Source organism: Haliaeetus albicilla, chromosome 15 (assembly GCF_947461875.1).
Source record: "Haliaeetus albicilla chromosome 15, bHalAlb1.1, whole genome shotgun sequence".
Taxonomy (NCBI): domain Eukaryota; kingdom Metazoa; phylum Chordata; class Aves; order Accipitriformes; family Accipitridae; genus Haliaeetus; species Haliaeetus albicilla.
Genome location: NC_091497.1, coordinates 33,681,599 through 33,703,585, shown reverse-complemented (window position 1 = coordinate 33,703,585; position 21,987 = coordinate 33,681,599). Strand labels below are relative to the sequence as shown.

Genomic DNA, 21,987 nt, shown 5'->3' with positions numbered 1-21,987 from the left:
TTTATGTTGACTTTCTTTCTGCTTAACTGTATACTTTTTATGACTGGATTATTTTATTTGGCCGTTATTTCTTCACCAAACTTCATGTTGGAATAATTATGTGCTGATTGTTTTTGAGTGTTCCTCATGTGATGTGTACTTCAGTTCTTGCCCTAAACTCTCGTGTGGCATTGCTGATGACTGTGGAGTTTCATTTAGACCTTTTTGCATTGCAGGAGTGACTTATAGTGGTGTCTGTAAATACTTAGAGTCAAACTGGTGGTAGAACAGAGAGAAGCAAAAATGCATAAAAAGCATAGTTGTGTCTGTGGGACAGACTTCTGCAATCCTTGTAGCCACATGTGAACTTCAACTTTGAATTAATTCTGTAATGAACTCCACAACTTTCAGCATTACTTTTTTTTTTTTTTTTTTTTTGTCTTTTAACCTTTGAGGGGGTCAGTGCTCAGCTGTAACCTGGTGGTCCCCAAGGTAAGTTGGCCAAGGAGGGGGAGTAGACTGCTGTATGGAGAGGACATCAGCTGTAGTTGCATTCAGGAGTGCACAAGTGTTGGCCTAAAACTCTTGAGGCTTCTGTCCCCTTTACTTTTGACTAAATGCACCTTTCATTCAGTGAGAAGCTTTGCTTTTCCAGCCCTTGAAGTCTACTGTTTTCTGCTCAGTTTTCTTTTGGCTTTAGGATTTTGTTCATTTTTCCCTAAGGAAAAGAGAATATATGTGATTGGGATTAAATAACAGATGTAGAAATAAGGAGATTTATTAGCTGATCAGTATGAAACAATGTGGACTCTCATAGTAGTTGTATGGTCACGCTAGTAACAGCCATTCAAAAACATGATATAAGCCTTTTAAACTAATGGTTAAGAGAATGCTTTTTTTTTTTGAAGTGTTTGTCTTGTTCTTGAGGTTGAAGATTTGCATTTTTACCATTTTCTCCACAGCCAGAGTTAGGAAAATACTTAGGCACCATCTAAGGTTTGTGCGTGACAAGGCTGCAGCCCCAAGAGTAATAAAATTCTGTTCAGCCAGCCTCCCCCCTCTCCCAGGGGCAGACCCCAGTCAAGGAGAGGGATAGGCATGGGAGTCCTCTGAAATAGTTATTTCTTCAAAACTGGCCACATTCCAGCACAGCTGAGTAGCTGTCGTGGTTTAACCCCAGCCGGCAACTCAGCCCCACACAGCCACTCGCTCACTGCCCCCGCTTGGGATGGGGGAGAGAATTGGAAGAGTAAAAGTGAGAAAACTCGTGAGTTGAGATGAAGACAGTTTAATATGTAAAGCAAAAGCTGCACACAAGCAAACCAAGGAATTCATTCCCCACTTCCCATGGGCAGGCAGGTGTTCAGCCATCTCCAGGAAAGCAGGGCTCCGTCACGCAGGACAGTGACTTGGGAAGACAAACGCCATCACTCTGAACATCTCCCCCTTCCTCCTTCTTCCCCCAGCTTTACATGCTGAGCATGGTGTCCTATGGTCTGGAATATCCCTTGGGTCAGTTGGGGTCAGCTGTTCCAGCTGTGTGTGTCCCCCCAACTCCTTGTGCCCCCCCTCCCCCGCCTGCTCGCTGGTGGGATGGGGTGAGAAACAGGAGAAAAAAAAGGCCTTGACACTGTGCAAGCACTGCTCAGCACTAACTAAAACATCGCTGTGTTATCAACACTGTTTTGGTCACAAATCCAAAACACAGCGCATCCCAGCTACTATGGAAAAAATTAACTCTATCCCAGCCCAAACCAGCACAGTAGGGAAAAAAGTAACCAAGAGAACTAGTCAGTACCAGGGATTTCAAGAACGGTGAGCTTGTGGTTGAACGTGGTGGCAAAGCTCTTGGTTGCTGTGACAGGAGGAGGTGCGGACCTGCTGTCTTCCTCGCAGGCAGGGCGGTGAGGAGCCTGGGGGGGTGGCTGGGCTGAGCTAGGTCTTGCTCTTACAAGTATAGTGATTTGGGGTGATTTAGGTTTAATTGTGAAACTCTTGACTTGTTTTGTGTTACTAAACACCAGCTTCCTCAAAAGGAACCCAGTAAGCTAGTTAAATGGATTTTGGTTTCGTCTGTTCGTTAAAATTCACCATTTATATAAACCTCAAACTAGTTGTTTCAGGACAGCGATGATAATTCTCTCAGTTGTCATTAAGTTGTACAACTGCTTTCAACTTCATATATAGATACAATAATTTTCTTTCCTTTTCTCTGTCTTTGCTTTTTCGATTTTTCACTCATTTTGTTTTTGCATGTTGTGCATGTATCGCTACCATATGTCTGGGCTTTATTTAAAGCTAAAAAATATTTTTGGATCATGTCCCAGATATTCTTTGGCATCTGTAACAACCAAGAATATTAAGATGACAGTAAAGATTTTATGTTATGCATATGTGTGGCTGACACATTTTACTGTAGGTGACCTGAGCCAGTGGACGTATTTAAATGGCATCACTTAGGTGGTTTTTGGAGAGTGCTGCTGCGTGCAGCAGCGTGTCCATGTTAGTTTGGTCCTCAGCTCCTTGTTCTTGATTTCTTGGCTATCTCTTCGCAGCACTGCACTGTATCAAAATTGCTGTTTCTGGAGTTTCTTGTTAGAAAATGCTGTTGAATTCATCAGCAGTAGTCCAGAAGACAGTACCATCCAGCCCTGATGGTATCTGAGTAGCTGCTGCAGAACAGCATAATGATGTCAGACATGATGCTCCCTTACCTGCCTATGTCCTGCTGCTGGGACTGTCTAAAACCGATACTTAAAATATGTGCCTACAGCAAGGGTAGGGCCCTGAACAGGCAGCTTGCTGCATGCAGGCAGCGTGCCGTGCTTGTGTGCAATCAGCTATGAGACTGGGAAACAGGCACTTCATGTTAGACATGACCACTTGAAAACGTGACTTGAGGACACGTTTTCATTTTTATTTAATAGCAAATGAAATAAATGGAATCAAAATCTGCTTAAAGGTAAAGAGAGTGGATTTGGCTGGCTTGTACCATTCGGTGTTTGTTATATGGCGTTATCTGGAGAAAAAAAAAATAGAATTCTACTATGACTGTAAAAGAAATAGCCCGGGACTATTGTGAAGACTTGTCATTGTTTTACTTGTATTGGATGCAAAATTTCCTCTGGCCCCTGACAGTCAGTTCCCAACAGTATCAACAAAAGGTTGCTTTTTTGTTGCATAATGTGAGTTCTGTTGAGTGGGAAGGATCCTGAATCAGAGCTCCCGCCTGGTGTTTCCTGCCTAATACTCCAGTGGTACTGCCAGCTTGAGATAACTGTTCTTACCTTTTAGGCTTCATTTTACTTGTTGGCTACTTCCTTCCAGCTTCTCAGCTTCAGAAAAACATGCAGTACATAGTTGACTACTTTTTTTTTTTCTTTTTATTTGGTAGGTTAATTGACCTTCCTGCTGCATGAGGACTTGCTTTAATAGTATCTCATTTTCTGTGTGTGCAGGCTTTGTGTGTGAGTAGGATTTCAGATGAATACAATGTTTGGTGTATATAGAGTACCGGATATATTTGGGCCAAATTTTTTCTCTGGTCTCAGCATACTACGTTAGCCCAGAAATAACTTTCATCCTTTTTAATTTCAAATATCTTCCCTCTAGTACAGTGACTATAGAGGACTTGAAGTTTGTGGCACTTGCACTGTCTCTCACAAGTGAGAAATTTATAAGCTCCTTTGTGAATATATATCATGCCACATGCTATCTCTAACATACTTAGTCACTGCCACGATCTGTTTTGTAATGACCTCTTCACATCGCAGTGCAGTTAAAGCTTTAATGGTATATTGGCTGAAGTTGCAGAATTCCCCTTAAGTTTATCCAAGGATAAACTCAGGCTATAGAAGCTAGTGTAAAATCAGATCAGAATATAGGTGTTTGTCAAGACCTTGTTTCTCCCAGGCTTGATGCCTTCCTAATCTCCTGCCTGTGCTCCTTGCCTTGTACCATCTTCTGCACTAGCCATGCAAGTATGATTCCCTTTGCACCGAGATGCACCTCTGCTCTCAGTCTTGGCTCTTTCAGCCTCCACAGTGAATGTTTTGAAATATTTCAAGTCCATTATTTCATTTTCTGGTTGCCCCCAGTAGTCAGTATGGGGAGGTTTCTTTAGGTTGTAAGTTCATCCAAACAGAGAACAGCTCAGTATTTTTTTTATGCTGTGGGAATACGTCAGCACAGAGCACTAGTTGCTTATTAAAAGTGATTTTGAAACACATTTCTATCATTCCTGCCTGGTAGCTTTGCATGTAAGTGTGGGTGCAGAGAACATGCCAGTTATGACGGGATAGCCTGTAAACTTCTTCCAGGCATATTCCAGGAGCCAAACCCACTTCCAGATAATGGAGCATTTGACTAAGAATGACTCTGTTGATACTTATGTTTTAAAAAGTTATTGTGCTGGAAACAATGTAATTTGCTTTTATTCCAACCAAAATATTCCTTAGCCAACTATTAAATATTTTCCTGGCTGCACTCCTAGGTGCAACTCTGCCTCTTTTTCCTTGAAAATTAGTATTCCTGTTAATGGAGTTGAGGAGAGGTATGCCTCAATGGGAAACATAAGCAAATTTCTGTTGTCTAAAGAGTTATAAATTCACGTTTGCAAATGTTTCCCAAAAGGAAACAAATAGGGGCTTGAGTGCCTGCATTTCCTTGAGGGTGGGAAGTTTCATTTGCCTATTTCAAATAGTAATTCATTTTTCATTAAGCCAACTATTGTTGACGTGAGGTTGAAGTATGCAGCTCTGGTATGCTTGCAAAACACTACCATTCTTTTAAATTGCAAGCTGGTGGTAAATTTGAGCCCCCACTCACTTACAGCACAGATGGCATTTTGTGTTTTTCTTTCTTGCTTTTTTTTTTTCTTCCTCTTTTGGCCTGTGATAGAAATTAATTGTTCAAAGGAAAAATGATGCTGATAAGCTCTTGGTGATAATACACAGTTCTGATATAGTATAACCAGCTTATTGAAACAGAGTGTGCTTTCTGTCCCCTTGGACTTCATCACTTTCACATGACTGAAGATTGCTGGAAGAAGTTAATTTTAAGTCCTTCCTGACTGCTGGATTTCATCCTTTTTTTTTTTTTTTTTTAAAGTTGTGTTTCTAACAGTTTTGTTTCAGATTAAATTCAGCTTTAGAGAAATCAAGACTTTATAGAAATAGAAGATGATCTGAATTGCCTCCCCCCTCCTTCCCTCTCCAAGATTGAGAAGTGTGCTGGCTTCTGGCTATTGCAATGCGTGTGCCATAACAAGATTGTAACTTGAGGAATGAATACTTGTCTCCTGAACAAAGTCATAGCCTCTGCAGAGGAGGGATTGAGCAGAATTCCTCCTAAACTGCAAAAAAAGATCTTCAGAAACTACAGAAAGCTTAATCCTGTGTAGACTGCCTGGATAGACTTCGTACCTTCCTTGTTAGACACATTAATATGCTAGAGTGATCTTCTCTAGAAGAGGAGTGGGAGGTGGTGGATGGTCATGAGGTGTTACATTTTTCTTGGATAAACTAGGGAACTGAGAATTAAATCTGAAAAGGGAGATTGTTATATTGTATGGGCTTTGCTTTCTCATAAATCTAAAAAGATGAAGGAGCTCTGTTGAAACGTTACGCACTCCCCACAGGGACTTTCCACAGAGAGGAGGTGTAATGCACATTTACACTGAAATGTGTTTTGGCTTGTGAAGGCAGAGGTTAGCGATGGGGAACACTGGCTGTATTATCTGTGTGTCTGCTCCTTAGCTTTGGGCTGAGGTCCCGAGGCAGGTGGGTACAGTGCTGTGGCTGGGAGCTGCCATCCACGTGTTGTGTCCCCTCTGGTGCAGGCGATCCCTATGCTGCAAAGTTCCCCATTGCTGGAAAAGTGCCCGTTTATCTTCGTTCTTCTACATTTTGATCTTTTCTGTTTCTTTTTATTCTTCAGATACGAATCCCCAAATATTGCCTTACGCTGTGGAATTATGCTGAGAGAGTGCATCCGGCACGAACCCTTGGCCAAAATCATACTTTTTTCGGAACAGTTCAGAGACTTTTTTAAATATGTGGAAATGTCAACTTTTGATATAGCTTCTGATGCCTTTGCTACATTCAAGGTAAGTTGTTTGATACCCACATGATAGCGTTGTGTCAAAAATGGCACTCTATCAGCAGTCATCACTGAATGTTCTGTTGCCTTTAAACTGGGTGGCTTTTTTTATTGTTCAGTAAAGGATATAATTAATCCTTGGTCTGTTTGTAACAGGATTCACAACAGTGATCAAGTCCCAAAGACTCTTTAATTCAATACAGATTTACAGTTCACTAATGTTCTTCATCTTGATAACCCAAGGTCTTTTATGCAACCATTTGAAACTCAAATTAATCATGTATTACATACCATTCTTGTAAAATGCCTTTTCCTCTCCCTACTTTCCCCTGGAGACAAAACCACTACCCATCACGACTGCAAACAGTAAATAGAAGGAATAATTTAAAACTTTTGAATTCCTTGTAATTTTTGCTGTCCTTCTGAGTACGGCAGTCAAGTTTAGATTAATGCCGTGCCCACTGATTGTTTTACCACGTATTCGTATGCTTACTTTTGTGACCCGTGGTTCAGTGTAAGGACCATACTGCTAAGAGTTAAGTAGGTGAAAGCACTGCATAGACTCTGTATAGAGTCTCTGTGTTGTATTAAAAATGAAGTTGGGTGAAGCTTGCCAAATTTCTTGGAGTTTGTACGTGACCATCATCGTTCCTGCAAGGTGCTCGTATAGTCTTTGAGCAAAATTTGGTGCCGATGAGCTTAATGTATGGGAAGATTAGTTTATTTCTGAAAAATAATTTAAGCAAGTTGGGGAAAATTCTGGGGTAAAGACTCTTCTAAATATAGATGTAACTCCTTTTTTCTTTTATCATTGAGTTCCTTGCTGTCGTAGAAACAAGTTGTTCATTCTTTCCTCTCAAAGCTAATTAGAAACATGATTAGATAGACCTTAGGAATAACTGTAAAGAATGTTGGAGTTCAGCTCAGCAATTCAACGCATAATAAAACCCAGCCTTGGTTTTTACTAACTGAATGGGGTAAAGATTTGTGTGATGGAGATAATGTTGCATTCTTCAATAATGAGTTGAGCAGGATTACCAGTTCAAACGACCTGTTAATCAATAGCAGCATCTTTCCATTATTTTAAGCTGCACTGTTGTGGTATTCGTTAGGTAAATGTTATGAAAGTGGAAGTAGCACAGAAACACAAACAGAAGTACAGTGTTGGACTGTATAAAAATGCAACATAACTGAGATATTTAAATCCTCTGTCTCTGGCATTTTACCCTATGCTTGGAAGAGTATTTGTCTCTGGTCAGCAAAAGTGCTCCTGGACTCTGTTCCCAGCTTGACAGAAAAAATTTGCATCTTTTCCCCAGGTCCTGCTTTGAGCAGGACAGCGGAGTGTCTGATTGGTGATGGACAATCTTCAGCCCAGCCAGGAGGCAGGATGGGGACAAGGGTCAGTTAAGCTGTGGCAGGGACTGCAGACTGCTGCGACCCCCCCCAGAAAAGTAGGATTGATGTAGTTCAGGGATCTACAGCTGTGAAACTTACTTCTGTCCCCTGTGATCTGAGTGTATTTTTAGCAGGATTTAAAAATAGGATTCTACATCCTCACACGCACTGGAAAGAGAAGAGTATGAGGGCAGTTCATCCTCAGACATAGGGCAGAAATCACCTTTTAAAATGCTTGGGGAAAATGTATAAACTGCATTTTTTTAAATTGCCCCTTATTTTAAATTGCCTGACCTTATACATGGTCAGTTCTGGAAATAAACCAGCTGTTCATCTCATCTCCTATTTGTCTGTTACTCTGAATAGCTGGAACAGCAAGAAGTGATGTGGAAGCAACTGAATCATGAAATATGGAGCTACCTCCGTTCTAATACCTTAAAAATAAGTGCTGTGATTGCTTGCTGGCTGGTTTACTGAACTCATGTTTTCAGTTCTATTTTCCCTGTGTTGGGTTTGTAGTGTTGCCACTGGGGTGTCTCGTTCAGAGCTGAAAGCCTTGGATAGTCTATGCACCAGAAGAGGGCTAATTAAATGTGCATTGAAGTCTGAGGATGTTTATAGTATGGAAGTATTGGAATTTTTGATGATCTGGAGATGTACTTCTTAATTAAATTCAGCCAGGTGTGCTGCAGAGAGGAAACATAGCTGCTAAAAATGCAGAGGAAAGCAGCTTGTATTTAAAGCTACAGTCAGCTGTGGAGGGTACCAGCAGTGCTTGGAAAGAGTGCTGATTGAATACTGCTGCTCCACACTCTCTCATGATTTTCTATGAAAAACTCATTTCAGATTATATTCCATTTGTGCCCCCTATTGAAAAATGTTGTAGTTGCCTCCTGAGTGCCCTGCATAAATGCTTGTGAATCACGTTTGTTGCACTCAGCCTTTTAAACTGCTATCATTGCAGTCCTGCTAAATAAAGGAATGTATTAAAAACAGGTACTGGATTTTATAGCACTCTGCTTTTCTCTTATAATTGATGGTAAAAATAAATTAAAGATTAGTATGTAAAGGATTTCTTTTATTTGTGATGCTGTAGAGGATGTGTCTGTGCATCTGCTTCAGCTACTCATCAGCTTCAGTCTCTGACTGTGGGTAAGGAAACCAAGGAAGAGATGATGAAAAAGATAGCAGAAACTGATTCACTGAAAAAATACTGACTTGAATGGACTTCATTAGGCATTTATTGTGAGCAGTGTTACGTTTTAAAAGAGGCAATAAGATAAAAATTAAACTTAAATGCCTCAAACTGGACACTTCATTTCATAGCTATTCATCCAGTAAAGAGATTTGATTTCTTCTGGAGCTGAACATTTGCATCTCTGTCTCTGAGCACTAGCATTCCCCTTGTGTGGGAGAGGTTGCTTTAATTTAAATTTGAATTAGTTGGGCTTTTAGCATGGGAGGCATCACGTGTCCAGCTGTTTAAAAGGTCTGCTACTGCTTGTGTCAGTAAGCCCACCTTGGGCAGAAAGAGAGCTGCAGAAGGGATTCATCCCACCTACCGGAGAGCCCTTTCCCAGGAGGGAGTGGCTGTGGAGGGAGTCTGGATGGCTAGCTCAGATCAGCACCTAACTTTTAGGCTTAAAATAAATAAATGTATGTATACAGTGGTTGAATTTGAGTCTTCCTTGTTGTATTCTTGGGAGATGAGCAATAGTAGTTGATCCAGCTTAGTATAATTTCCAGCTGTGGGGTAACATGTAGATCACTTCTGGCTTTGGGACCATAGCTGATCCCTCCATAAAGGGTTCATTTATTTTCTTCCTTTCCCCTACCCCAGTTTATTTAAAGCACTGTGTACTATGACCGATGACCATAAGAAAAGGTGGGAGGGAAAAGGAATATAAAGAAAGAGTGTTAGAGTAGTTTTAGATTGATTCTGTTAGCATTAGCCGAGTTCTTCTTAGAATCCTACTAAACACACAATGCAGTATTGTTTTTAAAAGCTTTCTGTCTACAGGAATCATGTTGTAAATACCTCCTAAAAGATGACCTGGTGAAAAATGCTAAAATACGTTTGAGAATCAAGGGGCAATCAAATGAGCACACTCTCTCAGATAACCTTTCTCTGTTCTCCCCAGGACCTGTTAACACGACACAAATTGTTGGTGGCAGAATTTCTGGAACAAAATTATGATGTGGTAAGTATAAATGCTAGAAGAATTTTTTAAAAAATCTGTTCATGCTTAGCTGCAAAAAGTGTGCTTTCAGTAGCAAAGGGTTTCATGCTCCACATAAAATAGTCATGTAGGACTATATGCAAAACTAAGCATTGCTTTTACTAAAGCAGAATCCTTGCGTGGTGTTTGAAATACAGGTACCCCCTCTGCACACACCTGGGGACACACACCAAGGTTTCAGGAGAACTCGGTTTAAAAGCAAGTTTTATTCCTCTCTGTGTGCATCCTGTCTCCTCATATGCAAACGGAACTGTAAACTTTGTATGTAAATAGATCATGGGGGAAAAAAAGGTGCACATTTTTAAACAGTTTTGTGATATTCCAGCACTAATAGGGCCAGACCAGTATTATTTATAATACTTTGGGACAGAGGAGAAGAGTTACTGGAAGAAGTTTTAGGGTTACTGGAAATTATGTGTACCTGGATGGGGGACTGAGGTGTGAGTATTCTTCTTACCATCCTCAGGCAATTAGTCCCTTGGTTTGCTGCCATTTTTCACTTTGATTTTTTGGCTTGGTTTTGAACCAAATGTGGGTCAGAAAAATTCCATTGGAATCAACTAAAATTGGGCTGGTACGGATCGTGGAATTAAGACCACAGGTTATGTTCTCATGTTACCTGAGGTATTCTTTATTTCATTACCAAAGTGAAAAGACTGAAGACTATATCTTTCATTCTAGAGTAACCAAGAAGGTTAAATAAAGATCAGGCATATTATTGCTGAGGCACAAATGCAGCTTAACTGGAGCAAAATTAGTGTTTATGCTAATCTTTTCCCTTAATAATGAAGCACTGCTCTGGAACAGTCCCCATTCTACGTTTGTTTAACATTTAAAATTTTTAAGTATAAATTGTGGGAGTGAGCATTTTTTTTAGATGATTCTTGGACAGCAGCGTTAGGTTTTTTTGCTTGTTGGGTAGATGGTTTGAACATATCATAGCCTTCTCTCTTGGTCTTCTTGACCACAAGATTCCCTTGGCCTAATCCTGCAAAAGCCAGCACACGCTTGGCTCCCAGTGACCCTCGTTGGGCAAATGGCTTTAACGAGCAAGGGTGCTGAAAGCTGGTGAGGTGGCACCTCACAAAGGGAGCTTTTGGCATATGCCAGCATGGGATGCACTGTCACCAATTTGGGGTATTGTATTAAATCACACAGCAAGTCATGACCATGATATGAGTAAGCAGACGTTACGTGCTGGACCTACGTGTCCTGGCAGCGGATTCACCCTCTGTAAGAGAAGGCTGTACAGGCACTGGCTTACTTCTGCCCTAGTTGGCTCACACCAGCTCCTGTTACATCCAGTCCATATGTGGTATTGCTCTCTGCAGTATTTGGAAGAGGAGTGTTCCTGGGCATTAATTCACTGCATGATAAGCAGCTAAGAAAAAAAGGCCATGAGACTGGCCCTGGCATTGCAGTGAAGTGTTAGAGGGTGGCACTGCTGCAGCCTCTGCTGCTCCTCTGGGGTGGGAGGGACCAGGAGGAGGAAGGATGGACATGAATTGGATGCATTTGTGTTTTCTTGTTACTCTAGATCTTTGAGGATTATGAAAAACTCCTTCATTCTGAGAATTACGTAACAAAGAGACAATCTCTGAAGGTAAAGTCAAGTCTCTCAGCACTTTCCTTCTAAATTTGAACTCCACGTTAGGCAGAATATCAAGATGCATATATGGCAACAGAGCAGCTACGTACTTTCTAACAAAAAAGACATAAGTGCTTAGGATGCTCTTCTTACAACGCACAAGAGCTCACTGTGTCTTTTCTTTCCTGGACCTCTGATGAAGTATTGGGCTGTTTTTATGGAACAAGCACTATCATTTTTCCTCTGACCTCAAATCTGTACTTTGGTTCAGAACGTAGGTTAAAATGAACTTGAGAGTAATGTGATAGTCTCTGTCTGGTGCTGCTTGCTGCTACAGCACCAAGTCTGACATGACCAGCAGATACGACCAGATAGGCATGTTAATGTAATATCTGAATGAAGTGAAGGTGTCTTTGTGGGACAGCTGCACTACACTTGCTTCTGTCCTAGCTTGCTTATGCCAGGTCCTATTACACCAGCCCATATGTGGGATCCCTCTCTGTAGTATGTAGATGGTGAGCATTACTGGGCATTAAGTAGCTCATTGCATGATAACAAGTGTAGTTACTTTTTTTTTTTTAAAAGGTAGTGATATTGAAATCTCTTAGGCAAGCATTAAAATATGTTGCTGCTTTCTCTGTGTTCAAAAATAATGTGGTGAACTGATAAAAAAATGGGATTTTTTTGTAATTGTGTCTATAGCTGCTGGGTGAATTGATTCTGGACCGACACAACTTTGCCATCATGACAAAATACATCAGCAAACCAGAAAATCTGAAGCTGATGATGAACTTGCTGCGAGATAAAAGCCCCAACATTCAGTTTGAAGCATTCCATGTGTTCAAGGTGAGCTAGTATGAGCTGTAGAGGTGGCAGACTTTTTTTTCTCCTCATAAAAGTGTCTTTCAAGGTGGGCTAGAGAAAGCCCAGAAAATTAAGGCAAAGCTTGGGGTTTACAGTCACTTCCAACATTTGAGAATGTCTTAACTGATAACCTTTCTATCACTCAGCCTCTGATTTCTGTTTGCATTCCTTCAGGTGAGTTCTAAAACAGCATCACTTTGGTTTGGGCTGAGGGTAGTCAGTCAAGTAGCGATGAGGTGAATGCTACAGGTAACAAAATACACAGCTTCTAGGTGGTATCCAGGGTACCTTCCCCCAGCTCTTAGGTCATTTTACCATGTGATTCTGAGTAAAGATAAAAATAAAAGTCCTAAAACTCTACATTAAGACTAAAAGTAGATGGTGCTGGTGCTGTGCATTAGCGCTAACACAATTTGCTTTTAAAGGTATTAAAAAGATTTGGTAAATCTGAGCTGGAAATGAGTTTAATCCTTCCGTCCTTTTGCAGTGATCATTAATGCAGTCTTAAACAATTACCAGACCCAACCAGTGTCCCTTTTTTTGTTATGATTAATGTTAATTAGTGAAAAGTTTACCATTTTTCTATCAAAAAAGTTCTCTGCCTTGGGACAGAGGGTAAGTTGGATTGTTATTATGCAAAACTGCCTTTAGTTTGGAATGAACAGATTAATTTCTAACTATGTAAATAGAGCTGTTAATGATTTTCAGAAGAGGAATATTGAGCCTGTAAGGATATCTTTCCCCAAGATGGTTAAGAAAGATACCAGGTCACACCAAAAGGCATGCTATTGGAAAAAGGTTACATCACCCTCCACAAATTCAGGGTGACTTGTTGAGTTTTGTACTTCTGCCATTTCTGATTTGGAAAAAAGCTTTCAGATCTTCAGTCTGGAGGCTTAGAGGATGTGCAGCTTCTCCAAAAAGCTTTTCGTTTCCAAAATAAAAAAAAGCTTCAAGGGGGATTAAAAAAAAAAAATTCCCTTCCTGAAATAAGCAGCTTGGTAAGCTGTTCCCTTGCTGACTTCCTTCATAGTCAGCTGAACCGCTGTGAGTAAGTTCTACTCCTCCTCCTTATCAGGAGGTATGTGGCTCCAAGATAAGCGAGTAGTCAAGCTCCAAACGCTTGCAGCCTTTGAGATGCCTATGGAAGAAAGGGATCAGAGGATTGGGCTCTCTTAGACACTCTGTGAATAAATGCCAGATTTTTATGTATTAAACACATGAGTTGCTGTTTCTGAATTAATGATAGGCATGGCCCAGGCCTTGGGAACAGCTGATTTTGCTTATTTTAAGAGGCATTTGAAGGGATTTGGAATAACTTGAAAGGATTCCAGTGTGCAACCATGTAATGCATTGCTGTTGCTCCCATTCTGCCTTCCCATTCCCTCCCTTCCTTTCCTTTTCCAGTATGTTGCATCTCATTTCCAGTTAGATTGGAGATATTATTGCAGGCTCAGCCTTGCTTGACCACTTGCAATTGCTACCATGTGGACGTAATGCTGAGGCCTTGGGGTGTCCAGCAAAACAAACACTGTGCGGTGGTAATGTTGTATCTCTTCAGTTCAAAGGGCCAAACTCTGACCTCAGATACTAACCTTCATGGGATGCGGTTGGTTTTTTCCAGCATTTCCAGCATTTAAGCGGTGCCATGGCATTCCTCACGCTATTTCATGTGCATAGTGCATGTTGTGAGGAAATTGCACTCGGAGCAGGACCTGATCAGCTGGAAATTGCTCGTTTATAACCACCAGTGCACTCTAGAGTAACTCTAGAGGTGCAGCAGAGCTCGCCTTTGAGGTCCTCACTGAGGAACTGGGTTAGCTGGAGGTAGAAGCATTCCGCTTCCCCCCAGTGGTAGTTATAGGGTATGTTATAGAAAATTGCGTTGTCAATTAGCTTTCTAGAGCGGGTCAGAAACGATCGTTTTCTTCTGATTTCACTTCTTAAATTGAATTCTAACTTCTTGAGAACTGCTAAAGGAAATCCTTAACTATTTAAGACAGTGGGGTAAAGCACTACTGGCTGGTTGTGCCCGGTTCTGCAGCGTCCCTGCCTCCTGTTTCTGGGTTAGTGTCCCTCAGCCTGGTTCCCTTGTCAGATGTAATAATTCCATGCTCCTCTAGTTGGGAGAGGAATCTTGTCCTTGGCTTTTAATCTCATAAATTTTAAATGTGCCCACATTTTTAAATTGTGCTGGCAAAATACCTGTGCAGTCCTGGCTGAAATTACAGTAGACTAACCACAGTGATTTGAAATCAAAGGTCTGCTGAGAAGTGGATATTTGCTTCTCTGTCTGAGCTGCCAAAAGATTTGGGTTTAAGTTACCTGATTTAGATGTTTCACCAGTTAGACACAGTAGAAATGAAAAAGTGCTTTTGTAAGCATCCAGATTCCAACGCTCCCACGCCCCATCTGAACCCAGAAAAGGCATATGGCTCTTACCTCCCTGAGGCAATTTCTGTTTTGAATCTTCAATAACAGTAAGGTAGAGCTGAAAATGATGAGGACCTCTAGTGCAAAATTATTTTGCAGGAACACTTTGTGGCTGAAAATGCCAGTACCCCTTCAGGCTCTGAGAAAATTTCACTCCTCCAGGATGCTTTGGGTGGGAAATTGAAGACAAACAGACCACCCACTTGCAATACTTCCTTCCATTCTTCCTTCCTCCTCGCTCCAGCTCCTTCTCTTCCTTTTGCCTGAGCGCAATGGAGCGTCTGCCTTGAGGCATCATCCTGAAGGCCTGCAGCTGCTTTGTAAAGCTGGACGTCCCAGGCGATGTATGCATGAGGATTAGGCAGTATTTAATCATAAGGAAAAGCTAACACACCTCACCCCCTTTCCTCCTCCTCCATAAATAATCCAGTGGGGTTGCCTAGAGTTGTAGCCTTTGAGAGTCACTGGTTCTTCTCTGCATGGATTTCAGTGGAGAGGTCTCAGTCCTGAGCATGTACACTCTGAGGACCAAATACTGGGAAGGGCTCTCCAGCTCCTGTGATTTGTGACAGTGATTACTGGAGCCTGCTTTGAGTTTGCCTGTAGGGGAGACCGATTCTTTCAGATGTGCATGTACGTGGTGCAGGTATTCCTTTGACCTTATGCATTTACAAATAAAGGCTAAAAAACAAGCTGTCTTGGCTTTCACGTAAACAATTAGACTATTTTGAGGAAAACACCCTGTAGTGGTGAATTGGGATTATGCAACTTTCCTGTTCTTAAGCAGACATTTAGCAAGATGGATTTTACGGTTTAAATCTAAAAATAGAACGGGTACACTGTGTTTTGTGACCTTAGTTTCATTTTTCCATTCTCTTTCGTGCACATTACAGAGCTACCTCCTGCAGCTTGCGCTGCAAATGGTCTCACATAATTTGACCGTACTAACAGTTTCCTCTTAGTATGAAGCTGAAACCATGTGTGTAGGGCTGTGTCCTGTTTCTTAGCTGGAGAGTTTAAAGGGCAAGAAGTGTTATGTGAAGCATTGTGCTATAAGCAACATGAACTGTAAGGCACTTCTGTGTGCAGTTTCCTGATACAGTAAGATTGTGCGTGACCCCAGAGTAAGACTTACAATACCCAGTCCAGGGTATCCAACCTCTGTAATTGTTTTTGCTCTGCTGTAGTCCCAGGGGATGGTGATGCTTGGTTATTAATTGTAAGGAAACAAGGTCAGATTCTCCGATCAAGTGGTTTTGATATTTGTTTGAAGAAATACAGTGTATGACTTTTAATGGAGAGGAGAGCAACATTTCCACTTTGGACCACTTTTGAAGCTTCAGAGCTGATTTTCATTCCAGGCCTTTTGCAAATATTCACAAAACGGAACTGTGTTGAAACAGCTATTTTTAGAGTTGGAGTTTTAGTATGAGTACTCTCTTTATTTTGGGTCTCTGTCTCTCTCATGTATCTGAATCAAGTTCTCTAGAACACGCAACCTTTCATAATAAAACCATAGGTGAAACAAAGTTCTCTGTGAAGTGTTTTAGCTTCAGTTAAACTTCGTTTTTAGTAGAAATGTTCCAGATAGCGTTAATAATGATTTCTGTTTTCAGGGTTTTATCTCCTCCTCTCTGACAACACAGAGTTCTGAACAAGGGGGGGCTCTTTTAAAAGTAAAGTCTCATGGTGGTCCTAATCCTGGGCTTTGTGAAGCTGATTAGTAGATACTGGCAGAATTGATTCTGTTTGCTTAGCCCAAGCATTGAATAACATTTCAGGAATTTTCTAGTCCTTCAACATCCTCTCTTTACGAGTCCCTGTTGACACTGAGCAAGACTGGCAGTCAAGATGATCTTTGTTTGAATGTTCAGTTTGACGGTTTTGCAAGGGGAAGATTATAATCTATAAATAATTGAACAGGAAGATAAACAGGACGTGATGTCTTCTATTAAACTAAGTTCTTTAATTATTTGCTACGGTAATACCAGTTGTAGGACCAATATGAAATGCTGGTATTTACTAGGTTTACCACTGAAACCTTCTAGTTCTGTTTGCAGACCAGATAGCTTTTACAAGAAGAATGATTTAGATTTCTTCATTTTGAGAGTCAGCCTTCAGTTATCTTTATAAGGAGGCCTAATACTCATTGAAGGAAGATGTTCAAGGTGAGGCTGTAATCAGATTATTTCTGAAAATATGGGTCCTGTCAGTTCACTTGATCGTTTTCTTCTCCTGGTCACAAAGGGGGAACTGAACTCCAAAATTCAAAGCTTTTAATGAAGATCTGTAATGGTTACTTTCCTCATCACTGCCCATAGGCTTATGTGCTGCTTTTCTGAAAGGAAGCTTGTCCAGCCATCTTAGGGCTTAATCATGGTGCAAATCCTGGAAGTATCCAGCCTCCATCAGCATGGTGACCTGCTGTAGGTCAGCACGTGGAGAGCTGCGTTGTGGGGCTGCTCGAGCTGAGAGCGTGAACTGCCACAGTCTCAGCCAGAGGCAAACATTCATACCCAGGAGATTTCAAGATTCATATTCCTTAGATAAGGCACAGACTGGAAGCTGTAAAGTATGTTCAGCAGTGATTTAAATCCCCAAACCCTTTATTTCTCATATGGGGAACCAACACATCAATAGCAGCACATCAAAGTTATTTGCAAGAGAAGGGATATTGCCACAGAACAATCAGCGATCGACAGTCCATTAAGTGCAGTTAGAGCTGTGAACCGGCTGTCCGACCCACTGATAGATGTGTCCCTGGTAAGATGTTGCACTTTGAGCGCTTGGAGCATCGCGCAGGAAAGCTGTTATTTTAGGGTGGCTGCTCTGAAGAGATCTGTGGGAGTTGGGGCTGTTGGTGCTACTCTTGAAAAGGTTTAGGTGGCAGGTGGGCGTAAAAAGACATTATCTGAGATTATAGCTCAGGGTAATCAGAGAAAGGCAATGTGGAGGCCTGTGCAAAGACTGTGTGAATAACTATAGATACTATACTGTCACAGGGACCGCGGCCTGGCTGCTAGATCAAGGAGAACTTTGTAAAAGACTTGGGGCCTGGAAGCATTCACCCAGCATGGCAGAGGTTGCAGCTTTTTCCCCAGAGCAGAGGGAAAAGTACCTTGAGGCAGGGGCTCCTAGAAGTGACCTGAGGAGGAGGGATCCAGAGGAGACAAAAGCACAGGCAGGGATTAGGGCTCTTATGGCTTCAGGATGCCAGGGTTTAAGAGTAGATGCTTTGCCTCACCTTTATGGAATTAAAAAAAAAAAAAAAGTCTTACCTTCCTGTCTGGGCAGAAGTACTTAGTGTGGCACTGTTGATGTGTGCCAAGCCCCATTCCTTCCACACGTTCCCCACCCGTGGCATTTTCCACGCCACTTGTACGTCCCAATTAGGGGATGTTATACGAAGCCTCACAATGGGTCTGGTCTGAATCCTGTCCCAGGCTTTGCCAGGTGTTGTTTCTGGGGGCAAGGGGCTGTAATGCAGCCCCCCCAGGACGGTATGCGCGTGTTCCTCATCACGTAACGTGACTGCTCCCTGCGCAGCTGGTCGTGGCCCGGGTTTTCATGTGCGCACAATCTCAGCGGAGATAAATGAACCTGCAGAAGAGACCCAGGTCTGGAGCCAGTGGCCCCGGAGCCGGGCAAGTGGTGATGCCACCTGCACTTCGCTGGACAACATGCCATTCTGTACTGTCAGCAGATATTTGTTTTCATTCTGGTTTGGACAGGCATGGAGGAAAGCTGGACGTTTTCCAGTTCTGTCCATCCTTAATTTCTTCTCGTCGGGTAGAGAATAACTCAAGTTATTTATGGTGTTACACAAGCGCTCGGGCGGTGTTTTGTTGACCAGCCATGGTAACCTCGAGGCGAGCCAGATGTGGGAGCTCTTCCCGGGCTGGCTGGGGCTGTGCTGTGCCTGTGTTCCCACCGTCAGTCCCCCCAGCCTCATGTCCGCAGAGCCCGCATCTCTGTGGCATACTCAGGTCCCTAGGAAGAGCTTGCCACTGCTGGCCTTTACAACGGGCCTTAAATTTTTTGTCATCAGCCGGCGCGTACAGCAGAGAAAATGTTAAAGAAACGGTGTCGCAGAGCAGGGGGTCACATTCAGAGCTGGAAAACTCCTGCGGCTTTAGGCTTTGCAGGAGGAAAAATCAGAGCACCACTAGGTTTATCCTTAAAAACTACTATCTGAGAAGACTGGTAAGCCCACAGTGAGCATCACGTCACCTCCCTGCGTTGCCTTCCTGCTCCGCTCGGCGAGGGCAGCGAACGTGCCAGGCACACCATGGCACTCCTGCTCCCGCTGCTGGAAATTTCCACGCTCCCATGAATGGATTAGGCAGAGGGAGGTGGAGCCTCTTGACATTTTTTCCAAGCCAAAACAGAGCTGGCAAGTCTAATTTTAGGCCTGGTTTAGTATGGAAATGATATCAATACTGACACAAAGCTTTTCTGTTCTCCTGATAACTAATTTCTGTGTATTTAAGTCTTGCATGTGGAAGAGGCTGAGAATTGATAGCCTGCTCTCAACAGCTGGGCTTACAATCAAACGCTTTATCCACAAAGAGCAAAATTAAAGGGAAGCACAGGCATAGCTTTGCTTCTATTTGCTGTTGAACCAACATGTTTGTAACTTCTCTCTCTGTGCCTTGGGACAAGGTGGGTAGCGGCAGAGTATCTGCCTGCCAGGCTTCAGCTGACTTGTTAGAAAATAACTTAGGACAATATTGTGACTGATATTCATCTCCCTCTCTCTTTTCTCTCTCTGTGTCTCTCTGTGCCTGTGTTTGTTTGCATGTTAGGTTTTTGTGGCCAGTCCAAACAAAACACAGCCTATTGTGGAGATCCTGTTGAAAAACCAGCCCAAGCTAATTGAGTTTCTGAGCAATTTCCAGAAAGAGAGGACGGATGATGAACAATTCACTGATGAGAAGAACTACTTGATTAAGCAAATCCGAGACTTGAAAAAGCCAACGGCATGAAGAACTCCTCTCGTTTTCCACTGTAGGCGTTAGTCTCATCTGTTAAGTTCCTCTGTGTCCCTTAAACACCACAACAGTGCTTGAGAAGGCACAGCAAGTGCCTGGGTTGGTTTTTTTTGTCTTTGTTCCTAGATGTCAAGAGTATAGGGGTTTTACATGAAAACTAAAAACCACAAAAATCTAGAATAATATATTCTTTTTAATCAAGACTATAATTATTTATGTCAGTTTAGAATCTCTCTGTGATAGAAGCTGGTTGTGCTCAAGAAGAATGAACCTCTTTGCTTAACTTTATCAGCAAACTCAAGCTGTTGGTGAGTGCACAGAGTAGGTCTTCTGAGGACTGTAACGTTGTTCCTTTGCACCTGTAGTTGTGACTTTGTTCTAGTGCTGCACGCACACCAGACTGTGAAAGAGTACATTTGTCTCTGGAGTTAGCTGCATTTCTAGATCAGGTTCTTTAGTCAAAACAGTGGCAGACGAAAAACCAGTAAAGGTCTCGGGTTTGCTTTATTTTTGTGTTCTTTCATCTTTAGGTTTTCTTTTCTCCTAGATCAGAGGTTTTCTATTCAGTGCTAGGGAATGGGTGAAAACATCAGCCAGATGAACTGTTTCTACCTGCCTCCCATTTTCCTGTGTGCAATCAACCCTGTGCTAGAGCACAGGCTGTTCCCACCAGCTCCCAAGCAGACTGATGAGGAGCAGCCCCAGGTACGTGGTGCCCATGTACTCCCCAATGGGAAAAAGGCAAGAGCAACCCCTTCTCAGTCAAGGCCCATGCTGTATTGCTAATAAAGTCATCCTGCACCTACTAAAATAAGCAAGAAGGCTGTCCCCAGTTTCAGTGGGAATAATTCTGGGCAGCAGCCACAGCTACATGGCTGAATCGTGCCAAGTGCTGAGCACCAGTGCGAGAGGAGGGTCCTCAGCATCTTCCCACCCGGGTTCAAATCCTGGCCGTGCAAGGCGGGGTTGAGCCGTGTTCAGCAAGGGGATGCTGAAATGGCCTCAGCCTGAACCATTGAGTGGCCTAGGGTCCCCAAGTCTGCAGGTGCTCTCAAAGCTGAGAGCATTTATCGGATACCTAAATCGAGTGTGGGAGGCCATTTAGCAGCCCCAGGCACGAAAGGCTACTGGTAGTCTGGCGTTTTCTATCCTTGTTCATCCTGACGTGAATTCAGGTTCTGCGTTGAAGTTGTAGAAGGGGAAATCGTTGCACTTGTTTTAAGTTTAATAAGCTCTGTGGTCCAAACAGTGTTTCCCAGGTGTGTTTGAAGAGTTTTGGGGGTGTTTTGTTTTCTAGCGGGAAATGAAAATGTTACTCTGATGCTTTATTCGGAAGTGGAGTTTGAGAGCAGGGAGTGGAAATTTCTTGAATTTTTCTGGACAGCCTAAGTTCTGAGTTTTCCTATTTGTGTTGTAAGACAATTATCTAGCTAAAACTCTATCTAATGCTTCAGATAAAAAAGTGACACTGAATTGTAAAAACAGAACAAGACCTTTTCCTTCATTAAACTGTTGTATATTGGGGTGACTGATACTTTAATTTATGTGCTTTAGAAAAGGGATGAAACAGAACAGATTGTGGACTCATGGATTTTTCAGATGTCAGATATACACAACAAATGTACATCTTAGTTGCCTGGAATTAAAAAAATATATATATTTACAAGCTATTAAAGGCATGATTACTGATCACCCTTTATTTCTATCTCTGTTTTTTTTGTTTTTGTTTTTTTCCTCTTGCCTTTCTGGATAGCCAGACTCTGCACAGTGCTAAATTCTTTCTCTCCTTTGCCAACCAGTTTCAGCAGATGGAGAGAGACAGAGAGGGAGATGAGCACTGCCTTCAGAGCTAACGCACTCTGCAAGCATCACATCTGCAGCCCTGGCTGGCAGGGGACCTGGCAACAGAGGCTGCGGTCCAGCTTCTCCTGACCCCAATCTTCACCCCCAGGTAGTGCTCATTATCAGTGGTAGCTTGCGGGTCGATAAAGGACTGTCTCTGGAATCGCAGTCCTCAGAGCTAGTCATTTAAGTCTGATCCTCTGAGATTCAGAGCCCGAAACCAAAGGGCGCTTGGCTGTGCTCTGGGCTCCTGGGGTGGGGCCGGTCTGGATTAACACGGAGACACGTGTCCATTGCCTCAGCCTCTGGATTCACATGAGAACATCGGGCTTCCAGCCCGCCCTTGGAAAAAAGTGTCTAATGGTGTATTGCTGGGGATTGCCTGCTGGACAGGGAACAGAGCGATGGGCCCCATCCCTGCAAAGGCAGCCTTTTCCAGTGCGAGCAGTCATTGGACCAGACGAGTCAGTGGTAAGGAGGGCTTGTGGAAAAGGGGTCGTGTGTGTCTGCAAGGGCCAGCGGGGGGAAAGGAGTGGTCGTACAGTAAAATGAC

General features: G+C 42.5%; 1 protein-coding gene across 5 annotated transcripts in view; it reads left to right on the top strand.

The window, feature by feature from the left end:
- CAB39L (calcium binding protein 39 like) overlaps positions 1–21,291 on the top strand; it is a 67,318-nt gene extending 46,027 nt beyond the window's left edge. For all 5 annotated transcript variants that reach the window (XM_069802731.1, XM_069802730.1, XM_069802728.1 and 2 more), the window contains 5 exons: positions 5,917–6,085; positions 9,618–9,677; positions 11,254–11,319; positions 12,007–12,150; positions 19,407–21,291. In XM_069802731.1, the coding sequence (XP_069658832.1) occupies positions 5,917–6,085; positions 9,618–9,677; positions 11,254–11,319; positions 12,007–12,150; positions 19,407–19,586 (619 nt within the window). In that variant the 3' untranslated portion in view covers positions 19,587–21,291. The remainder of the gene's footprint in view (positions 1–5,916; positions 6,086–9,617; positions 9,678–11,253; positions 11,320–12,006; positions 12,151–19,406) is intronic.
- The last annotated feature ends 696 nt before the right edge of the window (positions 21,292–21,987 follow it).